Source organism: Periophthalmus magnuspinnatus, chromosome 1 (genome assembly GCF_009829125.3).
Source record: "Periophthalmus magnuspinnatus isolate fPerMag1 chromosome 1, fPerMag1.2.pri, whole genome shotgun sequence".
NCBI classification, from domain to species: domain Eukaryota; kingdom Metazoa; phylum Chordata; class Actinopteri; order Gobiiformes; family Gobiidae; genus Periophthalmus; species Periophthalmus magnuspinnatus.
The window spans coordinates 19,855,897-19,872,520 of NC_047126.1; the positions used below are offsets into that span (position 1 = coordinate 19,855,897).

The 16,624-nt window shown below is 37.5% G+C and overlaps 1 protein-coding gene across 2 annotated transcripts in view; it reads right to left on the reverse strand.

Annotated features, from left to right (window-relative positions):
- LOC117393469 (teneurin-3) overlaps positions 1-16,624 on the reverse strand; it is a 516,796-nt gene that overhangs the window by 198,040 nt on the left and 302,132 nt on the right. For both annotated transcript variants that reach the window (XM_055225737.1, XM_055225739.1), the window contains 2 exons: positions 7,077-7,250; positions 327-391 (listed from right to left, as the gene is read on the reverse strand). In XM_055225737.1, coding sequence (XP_055081712.1) covers positions 327-391; positions 7,077-7,250 — 239 coding nt within the window. The remainder of the gene's footprint in view (positions 1-326; positions 392-7,076; positions 7,251-16,624) is intronic.

Sequence of the window (16,624 nt, forward strand, 5' to 3'; positions counted from 1 at the left end):
CTGATGCGGTTGTAAAGGTCATCGCAACAAAGAGCCGTGTAGCTGCAGGCATCTCCTACGGATAGGTACAAATCAGGCTAGCAAGCAGCAGTTTTTTTTTGCTTTCATTTGTACCGGAAATGAATCCTACACGTATCACTGATTATGTAAATAAAATTGGAGCAGAGCAGTGGCCGTATACAGTGGAGGTGAAAGTGTTAGTCGATCAGAGCAATGATTCTTGTTCTATTTCACGATTCACAATGATTCGGCTGATGGATATAGGATGCGGGCTTATCTGTATGTTCATGTTGTGTTTTGTGAAAATAGCATTAGCGTGGTCTTACCTATGCAGTAACAGAGCAGGACTGAGAGCAGGACGGACAGACCCACCGCGCTGAGAGCCGTACACCTGGAGGAAAGGATAAGAACGTTTAGTGACATAGAAATAGACATAGATTAACCCTAATCCTAATCCTAAATGTAAATAACTGAATACAAGTACGGTATATAATACAGTTTTTCTCTTTTTATTCTTTTTATATACTTATGATTGAGCCTTGGTGCAAACAAATAAGGCCATCACATGCTACTCTTACATTTAACAGTGTTTCCTTTTTTATTGGAAAGTTATATTTTCAAAGTTTCACGTTAGTTTTTTTGTTATTCGTTAAACAAATGTTAAATTAAGTTATTGCGCAGAACTCCTCAGATCTCTACTGCCTGAGCAAAACCATCTGCCTCCTCAGCTTCTCCATCTCTGCTTCTTTTAAGTGGCACGTGATATTTCAAATCTAATTTCAGGTTTCAAATATTTCACCTCCTCAGATCCTCCAGCTTCTCCTCTTTACTACCACCAGTGTTTAGGGAAAAATCATAGTCATGTCAATGACCAAAGTACTGAAGATGCAGCAAAGTTAACATTTTACCTAAAATGTTCCACAGTATGGCATTAACCATATATTGCATTTATTTCACTATTGATGCTATCATTGCTCCAAATACCTTGAAAAGCACGTGTTCTTACTGTGAGCGTGGTCACCTCTCCACAGATCTGACCTGTAACTGAGCCTGGTAGCATCTGCAACTGTTTGTTTCCATGGAGATAAATAGGTTTAATGGTATAGATTTTCTTCCAAGATGTGAGACTACTTTGACAATGTTTAAATCCAGGCTCAAAACAGTTCTGTTTAGCTGTGCATATGACTGAAAGATTCTTATTCTGCACTTTTCTCCTTCAATGTTAATTTTATGATGAGTATTTGTGATTATTTATTTTTTGATTTGTTGTATTGTGATTTTAATGTCTTTCTAATTCTGTAAAACACTTTGAATTACCTTGTGTACGAATTGTGCTATACAGATAAACTTCCCTTGCCTACTATGGAACATTCTCAGCAAAGCAAAAACACCAACATGGAGACCAAGCTGGTGGTAAACCCTCTACCAGAAAAGTTACATAGTGCAGTTTTAATTTACTTTCCCCTGGTTCTGTGCCTGTCTGTGGCTCCTGATTGAATTGGCTTTATAAATATGGCTGAATAAATATTTAAAGATAAGACAGTGAACAGTGACTTGATGGAGCACGTCTCTAAAATAATGAGGTTTGTGTGTCAATGCTAATGCTAATGGTAACTTTGAAGCATAAAATAACAACACCACAAACTGTACTACTCTACATATATAAACAATCAAACAGTCTTTACATAAATCAATTTTAATTTAAATTGGTTGTTTCTTTTATATTTGATGCTTTTAATCAAAGTTTGCATTCGCTTTTGAGCACCGAGCCTACTCCATGTACTTTCTGAATCCTCTCTGTATATAAAGAGTATGAATGTTTTCTGCAAAATGCAAAGTAGTTCTTTAACCTTGGTGTGGAAAAATGGGCCAGAGTTGGTCATTACATTCAATACAGCACTGGCCTCTTACGAATAAGCAGCTATAGTGACAACAGCGTTATTCAGAGCAGCCTGGTTCAGGTGATTGGTAGCCTAGGAGTCTATTGTACATACAAATGGCCCAGAGCCTATTCGAATACAGATGGTACGATAGGCCGCCCGCTACTTTTACGACCACATTAATCAAGGCGATGCAAACGAAACATAAATTACAACTTGAAGAGCGCTTGTCTCTTGTGTTGCTAGATTGCAATCTCTAAATAACAATATCCTTTCTTTCTTTATGGCCATGTTGTCCCTGTAAATCACAATACAACTGTTTTAAACAAACCAATCACATATGTCAGTGAAGTTGATTTGAGATCAAAATGGAAATAGATAATGATAAAAGGTAAATGGTATGGCTGGTATTCTGCACCTTTTTTAATTAATTAATTTATTTGTATTTATTTTTTTATTTATTTCTCTATTTATATATTTATGTATTTATTTATTTTTATTTATCTATTTATGTATTTATTTTTTATTATTTATTTATTTATTTATTTTAGTCTGCTCATCGGTGAATCACCTTGTTTTCAAATGGGCGTGATTGACAGGTGAATTAGCCAATCGGGGACACAAATGGTCCGTCCATATTGGAAAAAAGATAAGGACATAAATATATATCACAGCGGGTGAAAAAACACTGCAAATTTCTGCAGAATCAATGAGTGAAGAACTAAACGTTGTCAATCTAAAGTGAGAGAAATTAGATGTTATTTGTAAATCATGGGTGACCGATGAGCTCTAATCTGTGTAAAAATACTGAGCGATATCATTCTGGATTTGCCATAAGGTTCACATTTTAATTTGACAGTAAACCAAAGGCAAATACACGTCAGGTTTATCACTGATTACATGTCTGACTTCTCTACAGGACCCACTTAAGTTCATGTTTAAAACTAGCTCAGTCCAGGTCCAGTTTCACCTCAGAGCTTAAGAAGTTCCAGAGCTTAGCACACTGGACAGAGAATGTGAACTACGGGTTGTTTTTCTCAGGGGCACCTTCACATTCCCACAGTCAGCCCCTCGTGTGATGGAGCCCACAGCTCTGCTCTGAGTGAGACTATGAGCTTACTGAGGACATCTGGAGCTCTACTGCACAAACATTTATACATCCATTTTAAAGTGCAAAACCTCAGAACATTTTCAAAGCTAAGAAAGTGTAATCTCTGCGATATCTGGCAAAGGTGTGGTCTAGCATGTTGAAAATCATTCTCGGTGGCTTAAATTGTAGATGCTGTTGCTGTTGTGATGCAATAACTGAAAAACGTTGCATGCATGGAAACATTTTTGCAACATGGAATGGGAAACAGTCAGGCATCATTGATCTTAAAAGCACCTGGACTGGCAAAAACAGACTTCAAATACGTTATTGTAAAGGACAGACATGGGATTATAGGTGTAAAGAATGAATGTTTGAGCTTTTGTGATAATACAGATTAAAAAAAAAGTAGAGTTAGAATGAATGAATGAATAACACATGAGCTAATTTGTGTTACTTTTTATGTTTATTATTGGTTGATTTATCTAACATGCTTTAAGTTCTGTCTCATACTCTTGTTACTGTGCAAGACAATTGGAAATGAAGAATGTGTGTCTGTTTTTTCCATAAAATGTTTTACAATAAGATAATCCTCCATCTAAGTCCCCCTGAGCCAGGGTCAACAATGGGTCAAACGCGGACCATTTCCCCATAGACTTTACTTTAAACTTTAACTATACATTTTCTATCGTAAGTATTTTGTCCAAACAGCCAACTTCTTCAAAAAAAAACACAAGATTGATGTTTCAAATTATTAATATTAGCAAACGCGTCTGGAACATATGGCCATAGGCAGATGAAGTAACAGTGAATCAAATTGTCATCTCCTTTTTGGCAAGAAAACCCTAGAGATTGGATTTCTCGCTGAGCCCACTGGAGCTATAATTGAGTATCAAATCACATACATTTTGCAGGCTGTCAAATGAAAGACATCTTTGCATACCATTTTCTTAATAAAAAAAAATACAAATATATAAAAAAAAATATAAAAAATCAGCAGCTTACAGCACTGCAGCTATCCGGCACCAATGTTTGATTAAACTCACGTCGCTGTTTTTCTTTGGAGAAAATCTATAGTTTTCAGAGACCCGGGAGTTAGCTGCGGTTTGAAATTAAGGGGCGCTGGAGGTGTCATTTTCAGAAAACATACCCAGAGAAAAAAAAAAAGTGTGAAAAAATTAAATAAAAAAGTCTAAACGTTCTGCTTAAAACCTACGGAGTGCAAGGAGTCCAAGGCTGTCTCTTTGCACATGGCTGAAGGGATGTTTGGGGAGTTTAGTGAATAGGAAATAGGAAGGGGAGGATAGACAGATAAGAACAGATGAGTAGAGAGAGAAAAAGAGGGAAGGAGAGAGAGAGGGACGGAGGCAAGGGACTGTGGCGTGAATTTAAGATATTTTTTAAAGAAGAAATGTGTCGGGGAGCTGAGGAATCACAGGAGCGCGATGTTAAATTCAAATCTATAGCGTAATGATCAAAACAAAGGACTGCATGGTGATGAATGACGAGTATATAGTAAGGATTTAAACACTATCCCGTTTTAAGGCACGGAAAAGCCACGTATAAGAGAATCGAGCCTGGAAGAGGTGGGAGGAATGAAATCTATTATTGCCAGAACTGCTGCGTCAAGTTTAAACATTGGCTGTGTCCGAATGTCCACCCTATAGGTCCTAACCTCTCATCAACTACATGGCCCTGCACTCTTTAGCGGATTATATAGTGCCCTCAGTCACAGAGCGATTCGGACACACAGCTCGCTCCATTCGGGTCACGTGACTGTGGCGTCTGGGTGAAAAAGTCTGATAAGCTCTGATAAAACTTGATTTCTATTATAAGTAATGATCAGGTTCAAGCGGCACAGAAATACGTATGGACTAATAACAATCGTGCAAAGTTTTGTCAAGATGGATCTCACGTAAACGGGCTGGATTATACTTTTTTTTTTGTCTGAAATGTGGATTAGCAACTTTATACAGCAACGGTTTATTCATAATCACGATCAATAGTGCGATAAACCAGTGCTTCTATCTGCTTTCATTCAGTTTTGTTGTTTCCATTTAAAGACCTGTCACCGCGCTGTTGTTTTTCCAACTCTTGCAGTGCATTGTGGTCTATATTGACTGGTTTAGTGGCCACTGATGCTGCTACTTTTCAAGGTGCATTGTGGGAAGTTTCAACTGGACATTCTGACAGCAATAAAAATGGTGTGACCCCTAAATAATGTCCTAACCAGGGAATAGTGTGGACATTTGGACACAGCCACTGACTTTAAAATACTAGCATCACACCACCACGCATATATTATTACTTACAATACTACAGTAGTGGTAAAACTGGGCATATGTACTGCTAGTGACACTAAAACTGTGTATATATGTTTTGTTTTGTTTGTTGTACCTGTACCAATAGAATCTCTTATTAAAGCAGTACTGACTAACTAAATAACTAATGACTAATAACTGACTTTCATATCATTTCATCCGTTTTAAAAGTTAAAAAACTGCTTTTTGAGCTTTTTTTTTTTTAATTAATGTAATTTGTTTGCTTCAATGATAATAAGAAAATGAAAACTGACCAAAACCTTAGAGTCAACAAGAATAAAAAATGATAAACCTTTTTCATCTGCGACACGACTAAGCTTTGGAGTTAGATACTTAAAACAAACTAATTACATTTATTACAGAAAATAAGTGGAGAGGCTGTTACTTCTTCAGTGTCAGTGTGGCACTCATGAAATACTTGGGTGCCATTTTCATTTAACTTTAAACTCTACCTTAAAAAGAGCCGTGCACTTTAGAGACACTTGTCACTCCCCCACGCACCAATTAGTCATTGACCTGCATGGCTCTCAGCGCAGCTCGGAATTTAACAAAGTCTTTTGTAAATGAACGAGTGATAAACCTCCTCCTCCTCCTCTTCATCATCTCATCTGCTCAGACTCTGTTTGGGCTGTCACACAAATGCTTGGTTATAAAATTAGATTATTGATTTGTTTCCACTGCACTTAGTCTTAGACTTGGCACACAGTGAGAGATGTCATGTCAATCACTGTTTCATTTTTACAAAGTTTCTCCTCACCCACCTCTTGTATATACTAGCTCAGATAGATTTTGTATGCATTTATTTATTTATTTTTGCTATTATATAACGTGTGCGCTACTGTGTCCAAAACATTTCCCTTGTGGATCAATACAGGTCTAAGTCTAATCTATTAAAATGAAATCCAAATATGTCAAAAGGCTCAGTATTAGCCTTTTCCCCCTTTTTTCTGATGTCTATATTCAAATATAGGATTGGAAAGTCATTTAACCTTTTCAAACTGAAACCTTTTCTCAAATCAAAAGCCTCTAATCCCATGTTTGTCCTGTGTCCTGCTCACTGAGTTTAACACAAGTCTGGCAGAGTCCTGGCTTTGTGTGGCCTCAGTCCTGATTCAGGTCTGGTAAAGGTCAGTCCTTGTATTTATGAGTCCTTGTTTAGTCCTGGTTAAGTTCTGGTACATTCCTGGTTCAACCCAGCTCTCTGCTCTCTAAACATGAATGTCATGAGTGACAGGAGCAGTAAACATTGCCACGAGCAGTAAGCATTTCCACTGATAGGTCACTAACTTCTGTGCACATATTTAATTATTTATATAGTGTCACTTTTGGTTTGAAGACTTTAGCAGGCTGTTTCTCCATGATCTTGTAAATGTACTTAATACTATTTTTGAAGTACATAGTGCAAATAATATAAAGTATACTTTAGAAATCCCTAGTAAGGGAAAGTCATGCTCTGCATTTGACTCATCCTTTATACTCACTCCGGCTGTGGCTCACTGCAGTGCAGCCTGTGGAAACTCATCCAGATCTCACACTTGGCTTAGTCAGGACCACTTTATCTGGAGGTACTTTGACTTGTGTATATGCAGTAATCCTTGCCTCCACGAACAGTATTCGGAGGACAAGTAGTATATGTGCTTTTATACCTTTATTTGCAGTAGTAGTAGTACTTGCAATATTTTGACCGCAAGCAGTACTTGGAAGACTTATTTGTATATATGATTTTGCACTTTTGTGAACAGCAGTACTAATATTTGAAGTACTTTGACTTGTGTAGATGCACTTTACCTCCATGAACAGTACTTGGAGGACTTCTTGAACTTGAATGCCGAGCGTGACAGCGTGTTTCTGGGCAGGGGTCTGGTGGGTGGGGAGTACACCGAGCCAGTTGCCATAGTGTATCCGGGCGTGGCTGTGGAGAAGAGAGGAGTGGTGCCGGTGCCTGTCTTAAAGAGGAAGTGCCTGCAACAAAACACAATGACACAAGCATTTAGGATCCAGAAAGTATATTCAACCAGCTAGTAAATAGTTTGTACTTCCTGGTATATGTCTCTCTAAGCCAATCACAACACCCCAGCTACGTCTCTCAACCAATCCTGTCTCAAGTCATTCAAATAAAGCCCATCCCTCTGTCCTACATAATCCTGTCATTTCAGTTACATACTTCAATCTTATTAGAAAACTGGTGTCTTAAAAGGAAGTTTCTGACAGTCTCATATCAAGCAAACACATGAAAAATTCAGTTTGAAAATTAAAAACAAAAACAAAAAACAAAACAAAACTACACACATCAATGAAACCTAATGGGAAGTTTCAGATCACCAACACCCAATTTTGGAGTTGTTTGCAAGTTTTGAATAATTGCACGTGCTACTGTGAACCCAAACTTCCAATCTATTATCCCTGTGTGCTACTTTTAGACGAAGCTAATTACATAAAAAAAAACACAACAGCACCAAATCACCTCTCATTTCCATCATGTTATCAGTGAACAAAGGCAGAAAAACAGAATCCAGTGATAAACAAGATGTGTCCAGGCTCTAAAACAATAGCCTCTCGTGTGGCTACAGTCAGAGGGGACAGCGGACACAGAGCTCCATTATTCTCATTATACTGAAAAACACAAAGGGGACATCACATATCGGCTCTGTGTTTTTGTGCGAACCCCAACCCAAGCCTCATTAACTACTGCTGCAGCCATTACAGTCCATTATTTGCAAATCAGCTCTCGTTTGGTCAGGTGAAAATGAGAAAGTGGTATTAGTATTACAAAAAAAAAAATAAAGGGGTCAAAGGTGAGGTTGCTTACAAGGTGCTGAAAAAAAAAGTTAATAGACTAAATAGTTAGTTTAAATTACTTGAAACAATCACAAAGCATCAGGGAAGAGTGTGCAGGCTAATTCAATACGATTTAACCCATGTTTTTAAACTTTGACCCAGCAGGAAGTGAATTAAGTTTAAACGGGCCAATACATGGATTTCAGAATCAAACAAATTAGAGTCGGCGCCATAGAAAATAAAGTTTAAAGGTCCTATATTACACAAAATGGACGTTTGTGAGCTTTAAGTCATGTTACCTCATCAAAATCATACCTGGGGTTGTGTTTTGTTTCACAGAATTATCCTGCATTATTAGTCTGTCTTCATCTCCAAAGCTCAAAATGCTCTGTTTCACCTTGTGATGTCATGCAGTGGTAGTTTTAAAGTTATTAGCTACCCTTTTACGTTTAGTTCAGTACAGATTGGGAATTCCAGGGTAGAAACCATCCAAATGATTCTAGTGAAAGTGTATGGAGTTTAAAAGTACATTGTAGCACTTCCTGTATTACCACGTGACATCACAAGGTGGAACAGAGTGTTTTCTGTTTGAAAAAAGAACCCAACCCAGTGCTAAATGTGTGTGAATGAAACAAAACACAACTCCAGGTATGTTTCTGATGAGAAAACAACATTATAACAGATCAGAAAATAGCGTAATATGGGCCCTTTAATTATTATTATTTATTTATTTATTTTCCCAAAGCATTAACCACGTCAATTTTGAGTTTTAATAATGCCAAAATTAACACCTCATCTATTCTACGATATATAAATACTCTATAATGTCCCAGACCTCCATAACAGACTGGAAAATGTGGTCAGTGCCAGACTTTTAACTATGGAGAAATATAATAAAGAATAATATCATAAAAAATCTATATAATTCAACCTACTTTAGCTATAACTGTCTGGAATAGCAGGCGGTTCATCCAACAACGTCTAATTGGATAGATTTGTCTGTACCTGGCAGCTGTTTCCGTATAGTTCTCATCCAAATCCAAATCTCTGCCTTTACAATATATATTTTCTATAGGCTCTTGTACATGGAAAAATATGTCCGCTTAAAATGAGACAGTTAAGGAGTGAAATTAATAGGGATACTACTGCTTTTTGTGCAAAGAGGTTACGTGAGGAGCAAGTGAAGTGTTGCAAATGTCTATGTAGTAATTGTAATATTTTGGAACTGGAGTTTCAATGGCTCCATCTGCCTGGACACAAAAACAGTAGCACTTTGTCAAATATGAGGTTGGCTTTGCTACTATTACACCCCAAATTTGACAAGCATTCATCAGGAAAGCCATTCAAATGATTCTGAATGTGCCAAACACTCACTTGAGGCAGGAGAGGGTGGCATTGGATGTGTTTTTCCCCACATGGAGCAAAGTGATTTTTTAATTAAAACTATTTCATGAAAAGGCAGAACAAGGCCAATCTTTGAGCTGAGAAATTAAAAGAATAAAAAATACAAATATGGAGGGCTATTACAAATCCATACAGGAGGATAAATGATAGATGTTTTACTGGAAAAAAGAAAAAAAAAAGAAAGAGAGAAAGTCCTTAAAATGAAATAGGTAAAGTCAACATCTTACTACACTTACTTCATAATAATCTTAACGAGTCATAAAAAAGCATGAAGAAACGTTTAGTTCATAGACAACAAATAGTTTATTAAGAATGAATCAGGCTTAGTAACTACTAAATTCATAAAAGCCAGGTTTGTGGAGACGCAAGCCCAGTCAGAATAAGGATGCATGTTTTTTTATGTTTTTGTCAGTCCAACTTCAGAATATATTTTGGGCAAATGTTACATAATGTGACTTTAAAGGGCCCACATAACACTATTTTCTGCTCTGTGTTATAATGTTGTTTCCTCATCACAAACAGACCTGGAGTTTTGTTTCATTCACACATGTTGAACACACAAACCCTGCACATTTAGACTAAGTTCTTCTCTCAAACAGAAAACACTCTGTTCCACCTTGTGATGTCATCGTGTGGTAATACAGGAAGTGCTCCACTGTGTTTTTAAACGCCACACACCTTCACCAGAATCACTTGGATAATTTCAGCCCTGGAATTACCAATCTCTACTGAACTAAAGATAAAAAGTAAGAGTTAACTTGAAAACTACAGCTTCATGACATCACAAGGTGGAACAGAGCATTTTGAGCTTTGGAGATGTAGACAGAGCAATAATAATAGATTACTCAAACATGTGTGAATGAAACAAAACACAACTCCAGGTATGTTTTTGATGCGGTACCAACATTATAACATGGCTTAAAGCTCACAAGAATCTTTTTTTTTATATATATATATATATTTTTTTTTATATAGGACCATTATCAAATAGTTGCTAGCCTGAATCATTCTTAATCAAATATTTGTACATCCTGAATTATGTCTTTGTTCATGCTTCTGGCTATAAATAGTGACGTGTCACTGTTCAGAAGTGCACATAGCTTGGTGACAACATTGGACTTTATTTGCTGTCTTTAATGTATGATAATTACATGCGTGCGTTTGTGTGTGGACTGTTCAAAGTGGTACAAATATAGCACATAAAAGCACTATGCCAGCTCTGACGCGACAAAGTGCTAGCTGTTCCTTAGCAGCTCCCATCTCCACATCTCGCCCGGAGGCAGGTATTAATTGAAGGGTTCTCGTCATAATAGGTTCAAATTGTTAATCGCATAGCCTTGTTAGCGTGTGGGCTAATTGTGATTATAGTTGCTCGTTAGCCGCTGCTTCGGATATTAATTCAACATTCTGACCTGGTAATTACCGTAGGCATACATATATGTGGGAAGTGCTACTACAAAGCCACCAATTTGTGAGAATCAAAAGGAAGTGATCGGCATAGCAACGAGAGCGTGAAAATTAAGGTCTATTTTTGAAATTTGGAAACTGTGTGAATTGAGTAGTTTTGGGTAGTGACTCATGAGGCTTGACTGTATTAGATTTTTGCTTGTTTTGATCCAATGTACAATTATTATTATTTATTTATTTTTTATTTATGCATGTATTTATTTATTTTAACTTAAAGGTATTAACTCTTGTGAGCTTTAATCCATGTTAAAATGTTGATACCTCCTCAAAAACATAGCTGGAATTGTGTTTCCTTCCATTCACACATGTTTGAGTAATCCTGTATTATTAGTCTATCTACATCTGCAAAGCTCAAAATGCTCTGTTCCACCTTGTGATGTCACGTAGTGGTAGTTTTCAAGTTAACAGCTACATTTTACCTTTTGTTCAGCAGCGATGAGCAATTTCAGGGCTGACATAATCCAAATGATTCTAGTGAAGGTGTATAGAGTTTCAAAACACAGTAGAGCACTTCCTGTATTACCACGTGACATCACAAAGTGGAAGTGTTTTCTGTTTGAGAGAAGAACTCAGCCTAAATATGCAGGGTTTGTGCGTTAAACATGTGTGAATGAAACAAAACACAACTCCAGGTATGTTTTTGACGAGGAAACAACATTATAACATAGATCAGAAAACTGCGTAATATGAGTGCTTTAAAGGTGCACTATGTAACTTTTCTACGTTTCAAATTTGCCATCTACTGGTTAAAAAACAAATCAGATAAACTGACAGACAGTAGCTTTAATTCATAACAGTAGTTTATTAAGAACGGTTAGATGATCCAGGCTTAAGCGGGTAGGAGCTAGGAGAATCATACTTAATAAACTATTTAATCATAACGAATTAAGTCTTATTTAATGCTTTATTAAGACTAATTCAAGTGTATTTTCATAAAGCGTTACCTGAGAATCTAAAGGTAAACAAGCTCTTAGCATATGGACACAGCATTAGCCAGGTTAACTTGTGTTACTACAGTCCTGTGTGAATGTTCTCTATTGGAGCGTGACTCCTCATTACAGCTGATCTATGAGCGTCTGGGAGCGTTGCCTCTTCCTGGGCTTTTGATTGGGGATAATTATTACAATGTTGATTTGGAGCCATTTCCGAGACATTTTTTAAGTCCTGAGAAAACCGCTAATAAATCTCTCTAAGGGTGAAGTATTTCAGTGGTGAGCCAGGAAATGAGGAGTCCTGAACCTAAATTCTGTTCTCTTAAGGTTGCATTGGAGTTAATTAAATGCAAGTAAAAATAGCCTTGAAAAATTAATTTGTTTTCGTAAGTGAATATTCATTTTTGTAACAGTTAGGGAAAAAGAGTTCGAGTTCTATCTGTCATGAGTGTATAGGACGTGTCTTGCATCGCAACATCTGAAAAGTCTAGGCAAAGGCCGACCTTGGTCAGATTGCATTAATTTAAAAACGAGACGGTGTAATCCTTCGTTCGTGCAGGAGTGGTTCGATGTAGACACGGCCTCAATGGTGGTCAAAAACAAAGTCCAGATGACCACCGTGGAAACTCGCTCTTACATTCATTTGAAAACATTTGAAATAAATCTATCCATCCATGGGTTTCAGAACGACTGGAAATTAGCACCGTTGCCGTATAATTTAAAATATATTCTATCTTTTGAATGGAAAAAAAGGAATCTGACACCGATGAATAAACAGATTTTCAATATAAAATAGACACTTCTATTTTTCCATTAAGATATCGTTTTTAAATCAAAAAATATGTATCAAATGAATAATGTATAGACCTTTGTCAGATGGATCATGGATGGTCTAAATGTATTATGTTGATATTATCTTATCTTTTGCTAAACTGAAAATATACAAAAGAGATGCACTGGGATCTACTGACTCCAGCTCCTTCCTGCTTTACTGTTTTGTATTCTGTCTTGAGAAATTGTAACACTTATTGCTTTGAGAGGCGCATTTGTTTACTCCTCGTGTGAGAGAGAGAGAGTGAGGGAGAGCGAGGAGAGAGGGAGAGAAAGGAGAGAAAGAGAGAGAGGGAGAAACATAGAGAGAAAAGGAGGAGGAAGAGGAGGAGAAGAGACAAAGCCAAGGCTCATTTACACTGAGCTCTGTATTATTTACAGCCTTATCACCCGTCGAACGCCCTGATGCAGAGGGCATGAACATCTCCTGCTTTTATGAGGGTTTTGTTCAGAAATGCACAGACCAGGGGCACACGGCTTCCAAAATGTAGACTATTATTGGATGAAATGTTGTACAATTACCCAGGTACATTCAGTTTTATAATAAGATAGTAGTAATAGTAGTACTGATATTTCAAAATAAGACTGCACTATTCCCTCTTATGGGACAGTTTATGAATTACTACTATTTTTTTGTTCATAATCTATAATAATTTGATAATCTTCCATATAGACCAAGTTACAGGTCAGATCTATGGAAACAGCAAAAATGTAGTATTTTCATGGTATTTTTGAGCAATAAAAACACCTACAGTTGAATAAATGAAGGACATATAAGTTAAATACCATATGGTGGCACATTATTGGCAAAGTAAAAACAAGGACCCTCCACCAGAAAAGTCACATAATGAATCTTTAAATTTCTCTTACTATTTTTAACTAGGACTGATTCGAAGGCGCCTGCGTTTTGGGATAGTAACGTGCTCCAAACTGTGAATGTTTTGGCTCATAAGAGACTTAGAGTTGGCTGGGAAACTGTACTTGGAAACACCGCGTACAGCATTGTCTGACAGTGATATTATCCACAGAACACAACGTGACGACAACACGCGGAGCAGCTCTGAAGTGCGTCGTACCCTTTATTTTTGCACCTCTTTCATTGCTGACGGCACTTTGCTGTATCTGACTCCCGTGTGTAATTAAGCCACAGTGAGAGGAAGCTATAGCACTGTTGTTTTTTTGCGGTAGACTTTATGATCAGGAAAAGGATCATTTCGGTGTTGGGTGTGTTTGGTGCTGTTTTTGTTATATGTGGAAAAAATGAGATGAGAAATAATGAATGAGTTAGCTGGAGTTTCGGAAGTGACTAGTTCGTTTAGTCTGCTTTTTTTAGCATGTGTATGACTTTTCTGTATTCATAGCTATTATTGTGTAAACTCCTGTTTGTTTCATTACTTATGTATAATTTGGTAGAAGTGAAGTTCTTAAAAGACAATGTACCTGATTTCTACTTTATTAAAACCATGAAAAAACAGAGCTAGTTCATTTTAAACTCGCGGCTCGGGGGCCAATTGTAGCCCGCGAGACAATATTTTGTGGCCAGCAGAACAATATGAAAGTTTAATGTCAGTGTGGTGTTACCATGTTGTGTGTAGAAGCTCTCCCCAAATCTGTAAAGCCCAAACGCACGTATCACTCGCACTGTGGTCGACTCTTTGTACTCCCGTCACAAAAGATTCAACAAATAACAACAAATATCCATAAAATCTGCAAGTATTTCCTCATGTATGCTGAAAACAGTGATGACGTTTGAGAAGATCTTAACAAAGCTTTTTTTGTGGAATACCTGATACGGCCCAGACTCTGTCTCTTGCGGCCCTCAGCTAATTTGAATTTGAGACCCCTGTTTTAAACTATTTGCAAGAGCCTGAAGTTATTCCTCACTTACCTTTTGAATTGATGAGTTTATAAGCACTTTCCGCAACTTTCAGAGACCAAAGCGGAGAGTGAAACAACAACTAGCATGATAGCGTGCACAACCTGATTCTCACACTATAATTAGACACAGACAACATACAGGAGACTTATTTTGATGTCAAGAGCAGCTTATACAGTATATTGGTGCTAAAACAAGACACATTTTGATGAGATACATTGGTAAAAAATCCAGTGCAGGACCTTTAAATAACCAAGAATTTCTTAAGCCGACTACAGCCTTAGTTTTTCCCTCCAACAGTGTAGTCAATCGGTATTCTCCCACATTATAGACTACCCATCTTTAATCTCAGAAGAGCTAGTACCGCCATAACCTGCGCATTGGTCTAATCCACCTCTCCTCCCCTGCATCCCGTTAGCCGCTGTGATAAATGGTTAGCTTCTCCCTCTCGGCTTCCCTACTCACATCCACAACACCGAGCACCTCATTATTTTCTACAAATGATCCGGGCGCGCTTGTTTAGATGGGGTGCTGATTGCCGCTTTCGGATTTAACCAAACAAACCAAAGCAGAGGAGAGGCATGCGCCAGTGTCCAATTTGGTCAGACTAAACACAACAGCACTGGAAGCCTCCGAGCCATTTAACCTCTCTTAACCTCTGTAGCATTTCTCAAACCATTCTTTCAAACTAATCAACAAGATGTCCGCCCATAATGGACCTTGGACTGGAGACATGTGCGACACGCGGAGGAGCATTGTTGAAATATAGCGGGGAGGAACAGAGTTTGTATAAAGTACTCACTGGAGGTTGTTTTAAAAGTGAAGAGGTCATGTATTGCAGTGAGAACGTGGAGGTGGGTAGCCAACTTGTGCACTTAAAATATGACTCAAGTCTAAGGAAAATGTAGTAGAAGAAAAAACTTAGGAGTAAAGAGAAAATTCTGCTTAAAGAAACAATGTGTAACTTTCTGGAGCTGGCACATCACCTGCATAATTCCATGGGGACTAAAAGTTAAAACCATATTTGTTTTCCATTTTATGATGTACAAGCAGGAAACGAAGGCCAAGTAAGATCTGAAGCGAAGCAAGTCCAAAAATCTACTCTTTGGTTAAAAAAGTTGCGTGCTGTGGCTTTAAAAATATAAGCCGTTGTGAAATGCAGAAACATTTGATTCATAATAACATATACAAAATTACTTAACACATGTTTGTACTTCAAGAATACATCATTAAACAGGAGGTATGTATGTGTCTAAGGCAGGAGTGTCCAAGCTTTTATCATTAAGGGCCACATATAAAATCACAAAAAAACAAAGCTGAGGGCCAATTGAGGTCCATAGACTGGTCACCAATACAGTGAATACTTCAAATCTGTGTTATTATTACAAATTAGACTGAACCACTAGACCTTTATTCACGCTTACATCCTCAATGGGACACATTAAATATTTGAGATGGGCTTGTTAAAGTAGATTTTCAGAAATGTACAGTAAAAAAGTACTGTTTAAGGTAATAAAGGCCAATTCACCTGGAAGCTTGAGGGCCAAAAACATTGGTCTGAGCGCCGCATTTGGGCCCCGGGTCACAGTTTGGGCATGACTGGTCTAAGGTATGTAAGAAACACCACGGATACTGCATGAGGATTACTGAAGGATTACTCTATTTCTTAAAACGTACTAAAGTAATTGTAATTTAAATGCACAAAAGATGCATTTGTGTGGACGGTATAAGCATGACTTCCTCTATGGACATTTTAGGTTAATAAAATATTTATTTTACTGTCTTCAAAAAGTCATCATTTGCATTTGACCCATTCGTCCTAGAACCTGGGTACCCTTCTCCAGATCTTTATCCAAAATCGCTCAAAGTGAAGCACGAGAAGAAACCCACCTAAAGGAGAATATGTTAACTCTACGCATAAAGACCCCACATGGTTTAGGAATGTGTAACTTGTTAAACATTTCCTTACAATTCCCATTCCCAAAGCCTGTTTCTTTAAGAGTGAGAGGCTACACATCTTTGTTTGTACAGGTAGGAACTCTGGTCTC